Here is a 15,724-nt window from a genome sequence, read left to right on the forward strand (position 1 = left end):
ATATATAAATATCACTTTCAACTTAGTCAGGGCACATGGATTTTCCTGAAATCACACAACGTTTTCAGTTTTGTGAAAAAAACGAAATCCCGAGTTGTTCGAAACAGAGAAGAGTCGGACAGCTGGTGTTTTAAACAAGATATTTTCCTATTTCCGTAAATTTGATTTTGAGATAAACAGCTAACGATAGTCGTGGAAAAATTATTCAGTTTATATTAATTAAATGGAAATTGCCGCTTTTGAAACACCCACTGAATTCCGAAAAAAAATAAGAGAAAAGTAGCAGAATGCTTTCTTAATATTTGAAGCGCGTGCGACATGACAAATGGCATAGAGAGGAAAAAAATAGTGAAAATACAGAGCACTTAGAAATTTCCAGTGGAAAAGCACTGTCTATCATTTCCGATAGAAAAACAAAACATGTTTTCAATGCTATTGACATATAAACGAAGCGAATATGAACATGCAAACATTGATTCCTTTATTTTAATTAGAGAATGGAATCTTCAAGGTTAAGTATACAATATTAAGATAAAGCTATTTCGAAGGGTATTGAAAAGATCTGATTAAAAAACAGGAAATTCAAGGGAGACCGGTAAAGAATATTCCTGAAAGTTCCAAAATTTCTGGTCTTCAAGGAAATCGGACAGAGAGTAAACTGGTGTCGATAGGAAAGCAAAAAGAAAGTGTACAGTGTTTCTTTTCTTCTCTTTAATGACCATAAATAACATCTTGTTATTCAACAATCACTTCAAGGCGTAAGTTAAACAACTAGTTCCGAAATACACCTTATTCCAAAATGACCGCCATTTTAATATTCTTTTGTTTCCATGCAAATTGTCCTTATGGCCTCCTTCAAGGTTAAATATTCTCTTGAATTTTGCGTTTGAAAGCGAGGCCATAAGGGTCAATTTGCATGGAAACAAAAGAATACTAAAATGGCGGTTATTTTGGAATAAGGTGTAAGCTATACAATTTAGTAGTGAAAAACAACAAAAAAACTATTGTGTAATTATGGGTAAAAAAAGGTCCTGAGAAATTTCACTACACGTACACTTGCTTTGTAACTCCCTGGGCTGCTGAGAGGACATGATAATATTTCTGACAACCATTTTCATTAATTAATCATAATCGTGATTCACCGAAGTGGAGATGAACAAGTCAATTGCTCACAGACACTGACGTGAATAATTTTTGTAGAATAACCACACGAGTCGAGTAGAATAATCAGCCAAATTTATTGATAAAATTTCCTCCTCGCTAACCAATGCGAAACAGGGAACCTTTTTGTTTTTCCTCTGTTAGCCCGGTGGTGAATCATAGTACTTCCTTTTCACCTTCAAGCTACAGTAGCAGATCAGAAAGTGCGAAAAGCACTTTTCACTTTGTAATATAATTTTTATACTAATTTCCTTTATTATATCATGGCTTGGCTTCGCGAACGAAGATTTAAGAAGTTAATCCACGTTGACGTCGACTGCAGGCGCGCTCGTGGCTGACCAGACCGACGCGGGAGAGACAGGGCCGTGAGCAGTGACTGCAGGGAAAAGAAATGTTTGGTGTGGTGGTGGAGGCGGCGCGGTCCTTCCTCCTCTATCTCTTATCTTTGAGTGAATTTTTCCTGTCCACTTCGAACTGGGCAGCAGCTTGGTGGATTGTGTGGCGCCAGGCCACACGGTCAGCAGCAAGGTCAGGTAGATACTGAGGAAATGCCAGGATTTCTCCTTTTACTAAAAAATCATATCTTCAACGCGCGCAGTGAACATTTCATTTTTATCTTTCAAATGTGAGATAATAGGTGTCGTAATGTTAACGAACACGATTAGCAAATAAAACGCGAGATTCTATTGAATAGAAATTTACTTTTGTGATTCAATAAAAATATTCTCTACTACATTACCATTTTTTTTTGCAAAATTTTTACATTATCATGATTTGTTTTTCATAACTTTCATGTCTTGTTTCATGTTACACAACATGCGTGTTTTAGCAGTTGGTGACCACTTTTCATCATGTCGAAAATGAATAAAACAAGTTGTTTTAAATCTGGTCATTTCATCAATATCTATATAATAAACAGAACATTACATAGCCGCTTGGGGGTAAGAATATTATCTTTGAGTGCTGAAAGTATCTCTCACGAGCGAGCGAAGCGAACGAGTGAGAGATACTTTCAGCACTCGAAGATAAAATTCGTATCCCCGCGCGGCCGTCTAATATCCTCTATTTAGTATAAACTACAACAGTGGATAGCGTTCAAAGCGCGCTCTGTTTGGTTGCTCAAACTCCGGATAATTAATTATATATCCGGATAATTATTATCCGGATAATTATCCTTTGCTATTCACCTCCGAGCAACTCGCGCGGAATTTGCGCCCGAAAATATTGTACTCGTTGCAGGAAGAAGTGAGTTTAAATCATCTTTTTATGTTATATTATCTCAGTCTTTTAGTTTCTACAAAAACAACTATTCACCTCAGTGTCGGTAGCTCATGGTGGATATTTACCTTGCCGCTTTGCGGCACGTTAATAACCACCACTAGCCACCGACACTGAGGTGAAAGTTGTTAATTATTTTATTTCTTATCACCTTAATATATTTTCAATTAAATCACTTTTGATGGCTATTTTTTCACGCTATCTTCTCCACACCAGATGTTGCGATGCGCGCGCACCTGGAGAAATGGCTGCACTATGAGAATTTTGGAATAGAAAGTGTGCGTCATTGTTTTTAATTTGCAACGGTTAATTTTACTCGATGCTTGTTGCCAATATGGAAAATATTTCATTTTTAGCAAGAAAAACGACAACTCAAGCATTTATGATGAAATGGTAGATGAAATGAATCATAAAAGAACTGAGGATATGAAATCAAGTGAAGCTATTATCTTCGAAGTTATGAATGCAATTTTATCAATTGCGTAGAGAAGACTAAAAAATTCACGACTACAACGGCGTTAGAACCCGTGACCTCGCGATTCCAGTGCGACGCTCTAACCAACTGAGCTAAGAAGCGACTGACGTTGGGAGATGATCATTTGTGGGTTCCAATGGTCCTGTGAGGAATGAATCAATGATGAAATCGTATATGAAATGAATCATATATGAACTGCGGATATGAAATCAAGTGAGGCTATGATCTTCGCAGTTATGAGAGCAATTTTTGCAATTGCGTAGAGAAGCCTGAAAAATTCAGGACTTCAACGTCGCACCGGAATCGCGAGGTCACGGGCTCAAACCCCGTTGAAGTCCTGAATTTTTCAGGCTTCTCTACGCAATTGCAAAAATTGCTCTCATAACTGCGAAGATCATAGCTTCACTTGATGAAATATTTATGACGACACCCACGGCAAAAAGAGCGGAAGGCGGAGGCGGACTGCGACGACTTGGCTCGTGTTTACACCTCGTTACCTTTTCATCTCGTCCGCGAGAATAAGTTTGTTTCATGTAGTGGAAAGATAAACCGCAATTTGTGTAAATGCCGAAAAACACATGTGGATAGTTTATTGAGTTCAACAGACACAAAGAATTTTATCAATCGTGGAAAAGTAACTAAGTTGTATTAGTAGTCTCAAGTACGATTTAGTGTGCCGTTCTAATAATGTTACTTGTTCCCGAGGCTTACTCTCCACTACTGAGGTACTTTGACAAAAATGACGCTCTGGACTGTTCTCATTCCCGCTTATATTTGCCCAACTTTTCCCTTCGGGCATAAAATATTTTTGGAAAAGCCTAATTTCATTAAGTGATATTGTTTGAGAGTTTTTAAATTCTTTTTTTTATAATCACTTGGATTCCCGTTTTCGTCTCATGTGTTTTGACGAAGATCGGATATGCACTTCGAACGTTAAATTTATTAAGCTAGGCCCGTTTTAAACGTTGCATTTCACATGTGCCAAATCTAATGCAAATGAGAAAAATCTATTGTTTTAGGTTCGGCACGTGTGAAATGCGACGTTTAAAACGGGCTTAACATGTACATAACCACATTTATTACCATTATTAATTCTACTTATTTATTGCCATTCGACCGAAAAGGTGAGTTCCGAAAGGAGAATGACAATTTTTGAGCAATTTAGTACTGACTTCTTGGCCAGCGTTTATAGCTTTTCTACCTCTGTACTTCGTTTAATCACGAGGTCGATCGACTACAGTTTTCAGTTTTACCACGGGATTAGCCCCGAGAAACAAGATTCAACTTTAAGGCGGATCAGAGTGAGGAAGTCCACGGCTATAGTTTTGTTGTATCCAACAGGTGTTGATTCAACCCGCTCACATTCCTTATAAACAATTTTATTTAAAGACTGTCGAATTCTTTAAATACATGTCCAACTGCTGAGAACAATGACAATAGCAGCAGTGATATAATTTTTTTAAAGAATTATAATCAAATCAATGAAACAATTTACGCGAACACTTGGGTGTTCCAATAAGTAAGACATATAGAAGAGGCACACCAGCAAAAGTCTGCTACGAGCGTAGTGGCCCATCAGGCTTGTGCTTATCTCCGGTTACTGTAGCATAAAGCGACTACGGGTATTTCTACTCCCCCTGGATGGGATGCTAGTCCATCGCAGGGTTACCCCCAGAATAAAATTTGCCGGCACCAATTAATACACCTGGGCGAAGAGAGGCAGTGTGAGAGTAAATTGTCTTGCCCAAGAACACAACACAATCACCAGGCCAGGGCTCGAACCCGGACCGCTCGATCCGGGGTCCAGCGCGCTAACCGTCAGGCCACCGCGCCTCCCGAGGCACGCCAATTCGTAGAAAAAAATGTATTTGTTATTTTTCCTTCTTTTTTATTTTATTCATTTGTTTATCCCCATAACTGTTACAACATAGTGTAGTGTTTGCCATGTTTGGCTTTGCCTATATATGGGCATGGCCACGTGCTTGAATTGGAAATTAATATAGAGAGATGACACCGGCATTGAAGAGAATTAAAGTTTATTGTAGTTTTCACCCTTTAAAATGACATAAAGAGGGAGAAAGCGCCTAAAATAGTTATGACTAAGACTAGCCCTATGTTATAAATTACAAGGTTTTTAATTTTTACGGGAGATTATTTCTTCATAGGAAAAGAAAAGAAAGAAAATACAAATAAACATAAATTCTAAGTTAAAATAAAAGACATATATACAACCACAGGGCACCACCACAGACATAAGATAAAGCAATATTGTGAAAAGTCTGTGCAAAAAAATTACATTTGGTTGGTTAGTATTAGGAAAAGTATAATTTCAGCCGTTCTTTCTTTAAAAGTCTCTTGTTTGGTTTACTTCGAATAGAAATTAGAGAATTGAAGCTTACGATAGAACAAAGCCTTTTTTTCTCATTTCACTTCGTATGCTTATGGAACCGCTATCTTTCTTTCAATCATTTCACTGGATTTTCTTGCCAGCAACGATGATCCCTACCGATCACTTCAATGCAGCTATATATATATATAGTGTTTAGACGAATGGTCCCAAGATACCCTCCCCATGGTAGAATTTGCCTTCCTGCCAGCCTTTCTGAATTTTGAATTTCCCGTTCGTATGCAAATATCAAACTCTCGGAAGTCCCGCTTGGTTACTAAGATGTTGCCGCTATTTTTTTTAAAAACGCCATATAAGGCCACTATTTATCAGTAAACAAAGGCTTTTGTGATCAAAGTTGATGTGTTTATGTTCGTAATTTGCATTTATGGCTGCAGTTTGATCCTCTAGGGATTTTACGCCACATCTCGGTATTTAAGCCTTGTCGCCTCTCGCGTTAGTCACTCGACACAGCCAGTTTTACCGCTCGCACCTTGCCGAGCTTAATTTTTCCTAGTATGCTGTTTACGTTTAGTCTCGTAGTTTACAGTGATGTAATTCGTTTTTCTCCGCCACTACTTTATTTCTTGTATGTTAGCTTTTTCTCGTCCCCAATAAACACAACTAGTCGTGTCCTTCCTATTTCAACGTGTTGTTGCCTTTCTGCTGATTAGAACTTAATCGTTTCCTTTGCGGCGGAACGCAATGACATAGCAGAGAAAGCACGTTATATTCCGTCGACGTTGCCGCTGTACTGAGATATCTTTCTTAAAGTCCCCTTTGTTTGCTGCCATACCCCAAACTATATACCATACATAGGAGCCCAAGAGAAGCTACTGACAGTACCATTACCTGAAGGTTCTGGAAAGATCGTTTTTTCCGTCTTTACTGTTAGTAATCTAGCCTCGACAGGCACCATTTCTATTTGACATCATTTTCCTTGTTCAATCGGACTATGGAGCAATGTTGCGTTAAGTTTGTGGTTCACAGCACCTCACAGTATGTCACTAAAGCAATGTTTTCCCAGAGAAAACATCTCAGTGTATTTTCCTTATTACACACTATAAGATCTGACAGAACATCTCTTTGGTGTCCGTTCATGTAAAACTACTCCAGTGAATGAATTTCATACGTACGTTGGACAGCTAAGTGGCGTTTGCTCAGTTAAGCTTTTCCTTAAAACGTCCTCCCGATGGCAAGGGAAAACTCTACCGTAAATCCCCCTCGCTGCTTTCTTCAAGTCGTGCTTCCTCAGGGTATATATTAGCGGGTTGAAAAGAGACGTGAAGAGCCTTAAGTAGTAGATGGTTACGTTCACTTCTTTGGGGACACCAAATTGATCGCCGAAGTGATGTTGACTGAGTTCCAGAATGAAAAACGGCAACCAGAATATAACGTAGAGGATAAGCAACAGCACACAGGTAATTACAGCTCGTCTTTGTCGGTTCTGCATCCTTTTCTCTCGCTTCATGAACGCCGCGGGAAGGTTCTCCCGCGCGATCCGCTGACATTGTCTTCGAAGAAGCAGCAGCATTCGTGCATCAAGAGCGACCATGACAACCAGAGGAATGAAGAAAAACGCAATGAAGTTGAACAGCCAGTATATAGTTTCCTTTTCTTGCACAAGACCGAGATCCTCTTTGGCTGTGATGATGTTGACGTTCAGTGTCCAGGAGAGGCGAACAAGCGATGTCAGGCTAATGAACCAGGTCAGGCAAAGGGCTGTCAACACTCTTCCGTGCCGGACGATTTCATCGTATCGCAAAGCCCACATGATGTAGATAAAACGATCGCAGGTCACCACTGTGATGTGTAACACGGTGGACATGGACGTAAACGTGAAAAAAGTGGATGAACTAACGCACACGGGAGACGAGAAAGTTGAGCTGCACACCACGAGAAGAGGAATTCCAATTAATCCCACAAGTAAATCTGACACTGCTAGACTACCAAGGATAATGTTGCTCGTTGTTCTGAGGTTCGCATACGAGGTAATAAGTAAGACGACACAACTATTTATCATCAGAATCAAGATTCCAAAGGCCATTGCAGGTACGGTATCAGGAGGAATTCCATGATCTTTCGTGGGGTGGTGTTGGAGGCTGCTCTCATTTGTCGCCATGAAAAAACGCTCGATGTTAGAATTAACAGTGTCTTGCGATTTATGGGAGAGTCAGAGTCTTCCTTTGGCTTCCCTCGGTTCAATTTGAATTCGCAGTGCAGACACCTGAACAGATCTTTAAACTGCAGATGAAAACAAATTACATCTGAGGTACATGCGCACTACATCAGCAGCGTTTTAAAATCGTTAACGTAACAAGTAAATCCCTTTTTTCATCACCATTTTCGGTAAGAGTATTGTATGCACAGCGGTAGAACAACTGTATAAAATTCTTTGGGAAACTCTAACTAGTTCATGCTAAAGAATACGTTTATTCACCTTGTTAGGTCAATCTTTGCAACTTTAAATTTCAAATTCTTCTTTGCTTTTTCATTTCTTGAAAAGATATTTGTACATAATAAAATCGGCACAAGGCAAATTGTGACCTTTCCTTGACATGTTTTGCACCCAGTGTGATACTGACCAAGTTAAATTGTTCTCATGCAGCCCAATATGATCTCGCATGTTCACAGCGCCAGTTAATGAGATTTTCCATTACAATTTTTTCACAAATTTCCAAAAAGGCAATGTCAAGGAAACTTTCCGCACGCACTCATAAATCCTGATAAATGGATCTCGAAATTTAGGACAAGGGTATCAAATCCTTTTTAAGTCATACAGTAAGTGTTTAGCAAATGTTTAGCACCTCAAAAACCAACATTTGACTGATTTGAGTTGATTGTTTCAGTTTACAGTGTCCCCAATTAGTGCTCCAGCGCTAGAACAGCTAGACACTTAAATAAAGTTCTTTTTTTTTTTAGGCACAAGGCTTAGTTTCTAAATTAAACTAAGTTTTTCAACAGGCAATACGTTTTCACCATTGTCATACGTAACAACCGAAGACATTGCATTGAATATAAGTAATCAAAGGATAAAATTCATTGTGGGCTTTTTTCTAAAGCATCATGGGAAGGTGGGAACTTGAGGTTCACAAATATATTATAATAATATAGTAATCTTGGTATACAGCGAGAAAGTACATTTTTTTGCCACACGGTCAGCTCATCCAATATGTTCTCTGACCCGAAATTATCTTAACCAGTACGGTTGGACCAAAGTGAAATCCTGGTTAAATCTTTGCTTCCAATTAATTAACTAGCGAAGACAATATTTGGCTGGCTGAAAACATTACCCGCTTGCTCGAAAACACACAACGGTTGAATTTCATTTTATAAGGGCTGAGGTGGTTGAATTGAATGCGGCCACATTGGAATGGAAGACTAAAATTGCCGCCGCGAGTTTTCGTGACTGATTGAAAAGACTACCTAAATTACCTACCTCAGGGTGAGCCAGTTATCCGGTCCAATCCACTGCACACTAAAGTGTCCTTGATTTTAAAGGAACACTTAAGCATTTGCCTTACATCAAATTTCACAATGCCGCGACGTAAGTAGATCAAAGTAATACGTAGTCGATTAGTGTTGCTGTGAAAATAGTGTCGGCCCGGCTGCTTGGTGCCATGGATTAACTAGTTTTTCAAATGATTGCCTGAAGGCATATCTGGAGCATATGCAATTATGCAAATTCGAAGGTAAATAAGACAGTGTATGAAAGGGTGTTATCAAAAAATAAAACGAACACATAAGAATAAATAGAAAAAAAACACCACTTGGTTGAACGCCCCAAATCGTACAAAACACTGCAGTTCCTTAACCGTGTTGTGTGTCCGAAAAAACATGTTTCATTATTTTTCCGTCTGTCGGTCTTGTCAACCAAATGTTGTTTTAGAAGTCTCCGAAAATTCGAGTTAAGATAAACGTCATTAAACAAACCATCTGTTTATATTTTCAAGTAACTTAGTTCGATCAGTTTGGTGCGTTCAACAAATAAAATATATCATTATTTGCAGTAAGCTTTTGCTCATTTTGGTGCACTGAATCTTGAATAACATTTCGAAATCCCTATAGATTTCTGAAAATCCTCTTAACTGGACTTTGTATTTGATTGTTATTCTAGAATATCAAAAAAATTTAAATTAATACACAAGCACAAGTGATCTTGGTAATATGAATAACGCTGGTTCACTGAACTCATAAGCGAGTCGTTGAGTCCCTTCTATAATCACTCGAATATGTTTCTTCATTTACTGTTCGAAATATACAAGTAGCAACTGACAAGAATCACCTGCATAGGAAGTTAGGGTGTCCCTGTCAAGCTGTTCTCGTGCATTCGGGGGTTCTCCTCTAAGTGCTGTCGGATTCTCGTTTTCGGTATCGATTAACTTTGCTTCCGTCCATGAAATGATTATCTCATTTCAAGGCTCACGTATTTAAAATATCACGACGTTTTTTCAAGTCTGCATGTTGTGAACATAACTAATAAAATCTGAAAGATCGCTAAGCAGTGAGAAACGAAAAAATCTGGAAAATGATGCATTTTTCTTTGACGATAATTGCGGAACATTCAGGATTGCTAAAATGAACAGACTTTGCAAACACAGCCGGTCTCTGGAGATATTGGCACACGATATGAATCCATGTCGTATTTGTGCATTCGATTGAGCGTATGCCGCAAGAAAAATACATCGTGACAATGTTTCTTAAGTTCCGCTTTATTACCATGATTTTTTTTTTAACGAGTTGATGAAGGTCGAATTTCCACGTTTCGAGCGTTATCCCTTCGTTAGAGCGAATAGAGGAATTGTAGGTGTTGTTGATTTTTATGAGGGTGTGGAGGAGCTTTTGCTATTACTGGAATGAAAGGCGTTCATTGATTCCGCGAGGATAGAAATTTCGCTTTATTACCAGAAATATTGTGTGCCAGCAAACTGATAGGCTGATAGGCCCATTACTTGGCCGGACCTGTATTCTAAATTCAGATATTTAAAATATCATAAGCGGATGGGCCCGGGGGATGGGCCAAGACCAAGTGACAGAGATCGACACTTTTGGGTCATGGACGTCTGTACTAAGGTTGTTTTTTTCTTTTCTTTTCTTTTCTTTATCAGGTTTTACTGAGTGATTTGCTGGGCACTCGTCCGTGAATAAGAAAATGGGTGCTGTGTTGTACGATCCCGTTAATCCGATCTCGTGTGGTAAGAACAAATCATCACTACCAATTTGATAGAAAACAAACAAGCGGATAATTGTATATTTCTTGATAAAACTACCATTGCATTTATCAAGGGTACAAACTCCATTTGTCGATGAATCTCACCTTCTCACGAAGATGTATTATCAGGTCCAAAGAAAGGTTACATTATGGTGGAAAACACTTTAACTTGTTTGTTAAGATGCAAAAATTTTTCACAAGTAGTCGAAGAGAGCCACATACTAGCATTGACGCCTTCAGTGAACGGAAAAAAGCTGCAGAGTGGAATCCGCTTGAACAAATGAACTAACAGAAGCTGCCAGCCAAAGCTGGATGCATCATTACTGGTTGATCATTAGTTAAATTGTAGCCATCCAAAAGCCTTTTACCTTTACGTCTTTTTCAGTTACTTAAGGAGTTCTAGAAAAAGAAAATTAAATGATAATCCACGATCCATTTGACGAAATGTACTATGGCAAGAAATAAACAAAGTAGAGGTGGCTAAATTTAGTTTCTATGGCAATGGACGTAAGCAACATTAAGTTTTAAATCATTCCTGACGGCCTCGGAGAAGGAGGAAGGAAACAATTGACACTCTCTGTGTTGAATGAACAGAACTCCTGGCTTGATAGCTCAAGCTTTTGTTAATTCTGGAAAGGCGGTGTAATATGATCTCCTGCATTTTTTATCTGTTCTCAATTCCTAATAGAGTTGTTAACGGTCCATTTACTAAGGAATGAATGACCAACGTCTGTAGCAAGTCTTCATGAAATCGAGCTAAAATGCTAGCAAACTTTGTAATATACAAATAACTTAAGAGACATTAAAACTTCATTATCTCCAGAAGGCTGCTTAAAGCATAAAAAAGAGACTTCTAGACTTAACGGGAAAGCAACACCACCACCTATCAGAAAGTCGAACTGAGTTTTACCCTCGATATTATAAGACTGAGAGCTAATGTTTGTCCCAATATTAACATGAATCCGATGTATTTTCTTATCGGAAAGATCGAACCATCACAACTGAAGGGAACAATCCCACGTCTACTCCCTGGACGATACAGTATCCTCAGTTTTTATTATCTTGTTTTGCTTATCATGATTCTTCTAGAATTTCACCGGTTAAAGACCACAGTTCAGGCGGTCAAAAGCTTGTACTTTTTAAATATTTTTAGCAAGAGTAGGTTCTCATAATTTTAATGGATAAATAAATGATCCATGTGCCGGTTCTGTTCAAGGAGATGTGAATCTCCTTGATGTCTGTCACGTTTCTCTCAGTTAAAGAAATTTCGGAGAAGTTTTCCTCTAGCTAAGAAAAAAAACACGGACTTTCATTTAAATTCCATGATAATTCTACTATGAAACCGGCTCAGTATCGAAAGACTGGGTTGAGTAGTGGTTATACTCTTAATCCATTTTGGTATTCTTGTCTATATGCCGAACATGCAGCTTTCTCGAGCCGTTTAAATTGCCATTTCTAGAGAGAAGTTAGAGCTCCTGAGTTAGAGCGGTTTTTCAAATGAGCGCGAGCCACGATTGGTTTTGGTTTCACTTCTGATTGGTTGAAAAAGTGGTGCGAGAACTTTGACCCAATCACGGAATAAAGTAATCATAAACCAAAGCAATTCGCTAATAACTTTCGACACCGGGCTCAATTGAAAACCGCTCTACGCTCTTTCCATCAACAAATTGGTAATCAGTGGAAGAATCAAAGACTCGATTTGAGCATGCATTAAAATCATATATTGAATTCAGGACTTACGACTGGAAAACAAATAGAAAATAGGATAATTTTTGATTTACTAGAATTACCATTTTAGAAAGCAAGATATGAATGTGTCCTTTGATCTCCTAAATGTTGCAGAGCGAAGAATAGAAGTACCAAAAAACCGACAACGTCACGGTTTTATCGTATAGTGGAGCATTTCCGAATATCTCTTGTAGGCTTAATGAAGGAGCAAAGAAAACTGATTTTAATTGATTTTCAGAACGCTGAAAATTCAAGATAAAGTCCTCACACAATTGCCTAGTGCATAAACCAGGATCGGCAACCGGCGCAAACTCAACCAGTTATGAAAACGTGGGATTAAATATCTACCGAGAGCCAAAAGCGTTTCGAGTGCGTTCAATCGTTTTGGACATGTGCGCTGACACTATTTGCGTCCAAATGACTCAAAGATTTTCTTTGGGGGTCCACGATCCTGTCATTCAACCAATATTACCGTACTTAGGTCAACAATCAAACTGTTTTCTTGCAACTTTCTTGCAATTTTATTTTCATATTAAGATCTAAATAGCTCTTAGGAATAATACACTAAAATAAAATGAGATGTTATCACTACGTTTTGAATTTTAATATTTTCAAGAATTCCTTGGTAAACCTTATTTCAACTTTGTTGTTGCGTTCGACAAGAGAACACGATTCTAGTCTTGGGTATCCTGTGCATGGGGTGAGCTTGAGCAAATTTTCGTTTTTTCGTTCGCCTGCTTTTTCAGCGCCATCTTGAGTTACGTCGTATATGCATTGATACGTCATATGCGCAAAAAGAAGATCACGCACCTGACGATTGTTTATTCCTATGAGATTGCTTCTCTCCTTGACGTCCTTCTTTGCTTCCAACGCTACTGTCGAATGCTCTTCAATAATCCAAGATTACTACTCGTCAGCAATGATTTAAAGATTTAATTTGTAAATAAGCGTTATATCGAGCGCATTATTCATTTCCAAGGAATACTGGGTAATGCCTTTTTTTTTTTAATTCTGAATCCTAATTGTTCTAAGGTATTTAAAACAATTCCTTGACGAAGCAGATCATTAATTGGTAATAGAAAAAAGTGCCAGCTAGTCATTCGTAATTTAAAGGAGCATAAGAAAAAAAACCAGAGTATTAATTCGAATCGACATTAAAGCTGCCATGAAACAAGGAGTGATTTTTTGTCCCGGAGCATGCTATCCATATCTACTTCAAGTTGGAAATTTCTGAAACATAAATATGACAAGTGCTGTAAAAAAGTAAATATACTTTATATTGATTTAAAATCACTATAACTTTCAATCGACATTTTTTCCCAAAAACAATCTAAGACACAACACTAGGATTTTCAAAGACCTGCAAGGTGTTAATCGTGTACTGTGAGGTATATGAGTGACTATTTTGTTATTACTTTGCATGAACGCTTGTTTGCCATGTAGATATCACCAGGATTATCATGATTCGGTGAATAAAAGAAAAGAACAGCAATTGCTTTGATATTTCTGTCCATGGAAATTGGATAGTTAAGATTTAAGCCAGATAAAATGAAAAAAAGAGAAGCTGATTCTTATGAACAACAAGAATAAAAACCGGATCGTGGAAGGAGACAATACGATCCCTTGTGTGAAAGACCATTATGAAAGAGAATCGATTATAATGAGGATGATTTGAAATGACCGACCTTTTCAGTGGCAAAAATGAACCAAGCAAAGGCATAAATCAAGCTACATTCAATACTTTATTTTTTTTCATCGACACATAATAGTGTGCTTCCGAGTCCATTTGGACGCATGGATATTAGCAACTTCTCATTGAGTAATTACTTCAAATTGCATGTCAAGGCTTTCATCTCAATTGCATCCGTCAATGCTTTTGGGAGCTCTTGTTCTTATGCTTTCGAACTACTCCATTTCTCAGAGTTCCCTTGTTTTCTATGAAAGATAATCTTCCCTTTTTCGGTCCTACGCAAAGCTTACCCACTTATTGTCATGTTATTAAACTGGGTCATAATCTGATACGAAGCCGTATCATTTTTCAGTTTGCTTTTTAGTTTCTTCCCATTTCTCTCAAACTGTTATACAGCCAAGAAGTGAGGTCATAGGATCAGGAGATCTCGGAAAACGTCTTGCGTCACCTGTTTGGAAATCGTAGGTAATTTTTTTTCTAGTACCAAAATCTAACCTCATGTAATTTATTTTCTTCCTGGCGTAAACGGAAAAAAATTATTTGTTATATGTATATATATCACAAGTCAGTTACGCAATGGTGACTTAGATCACATGCAAGCTATTTTTTTCACTATAACAAAGATATTTTTCGTTTTTCTTGTTTGTCCCTGACTCTACTATTTACAAATACGTTTCGCTTATCTAAAATCGTTACTTACCGTTTCTTCTCCGCGTGAAACGAGGACGAAGTGTGTTTGGCCTGGGGCGTCCGTGTCAGTTCTCCGTATGGTGAATCTGTTATGTTTCAACTTTCACCTTACTTTGCCGATAATTTCCAGCAAATAAATTCGTTCAACACTCAAAATGTATGTCATTAATTATTCAAAGCCGCCGTGTGTCCCAAACAATTTATCATATCAACTGATGCGTATTCGACCAGTAGCGCCAGGGTTTTGCGATGCATAGTGCGAAGCACCATTCCGATCAATTAGGCTTCAATGGCTGAGAGTCTAATTTCAAAAGGAAATTATTATGTTGCATCGGAAATCATTGCGGTTAATTTCTTTTAACACATCCCTCCGGATGCATTTGGCCTTGAATTCAAATTCTACATTGACTTAAATTACCAGTGTAGAGGCGACTTGACAAGCAGTCGAACTTTTCAATTAATGATAGCTGTATCAATTTGTATTTCGTCTACTAGTAAATTACTGAATAACGAAAGTACTTCAGTGGTAGCAATTTCAATTAAAGGAACCCTTTTAAAACAATGCTCAAAAAACTGTGCGCCAAATTGCGGAATTACCCAAAAACTGGAAAAAAGTTATATTAGAAGTTACAAAAATGAAGTTTCTTACCGACGAGAGCGAGGAAAAAATATCTTTCTAACAATAAAACAATAAAGTTATGAGCAGAAAAGTCTTTACAGTAAAAGATTATCACAATAAACATCACTGAAATTTATCTATATTGCTATGAATTAGTGGAGAACTTGTACAATTATGCGAAGGAAAAAAAGTACAAATTTAATTCATCAAGCCTACTTGATGTTGGAACACAAAGAATATGCTGTTTAACGGGTAAACAATAAGGTAGTTCAGTTCTTGAACACAATTACATTTTTATAAGAAATAACACACAAACAGCGGTGACAAACATCAGATATAAACGTATTATCTGAAATTATCTTTTATTTGACGTTTCGTATGCTTCTGCATACATATTCAGAAGCATACGAAACGTCAAGTAAAAGATATTTTCAAATGATGCGTTTGTATCTGATGTTTGTCACCGCTGTTTGTGTGTTATTTCT

At 37.8% G+C, this 15,724-nt stretch overlaps 1 protein-coding gene across 3 annotated transcripts; it reads right to left on the minus strand.

The window, feature by feature from the left end:
* Positions 1–4,912: 4,912 nt before the first annotated feature.
* On the minus strand, positions 4,913–14,726 carry LOC138058302 (histamine H2 receptor-like). 3 transcript variants are annotated; one of them, XM_068904235.1, is made up of 2 exons: positions 14,631–14,726; positions 4,913–7,544 (listed from the first exon to the last, which is right to left on the minus strand). In XM_068904235.1, the coding sequence occupies exon 2, from the start codon at positions 7,420–7,422 to the stop codon at positions 6,427–6,429; it is 996 nt and encodes a 331-aa protein (XP_068760336.1). In that variant the 5' UTR covers positions 7,423–7,544; positions 14,631–14,726; the 3' UTR covers positions 4,913–6,426. The 3 variants fall into 3 exon arrangements, with proteins under 3 accessions (XP_068760336.1, XP_068760338.1, XP_068760337.1); XM_068904237.1 differs by lacking the exon at positions 14,631–14,726 and adding an exon at positions 9,586–9,756; XM_068904236.1 differs by lacking the exon at positions 14,631–14,726 and adding an exon at positions 8,740–8,866.
* Positions 14,727–15,724: the final 998 nt, after the last annotated feature.

Source organism: Montipora capricornis, chromosome 7, assembly GCF_036669925.1.
Source record: "Montipora capricornis isolate CH-2021 chromosome 7, ASM3666992v2, whole genome shotgun sequence".
Classification (NCBI taxonomy): domain Eukaryota; kingdom Metazoa; phylum Cnidaria; class Anthozoa; order Scleractinia; family Acroporidae; genus Montipora; species Montipora capricornis.

Excerpts from the sequence above, each read along its gene's own strand:
- LOC138058302 (XM_068904235.1), bottom strand. The coding sequence starts at position 7,422 with ATGGCGACAAATGAGAGCAGCCTCCAACACCACCCCACGAAAGATCAT.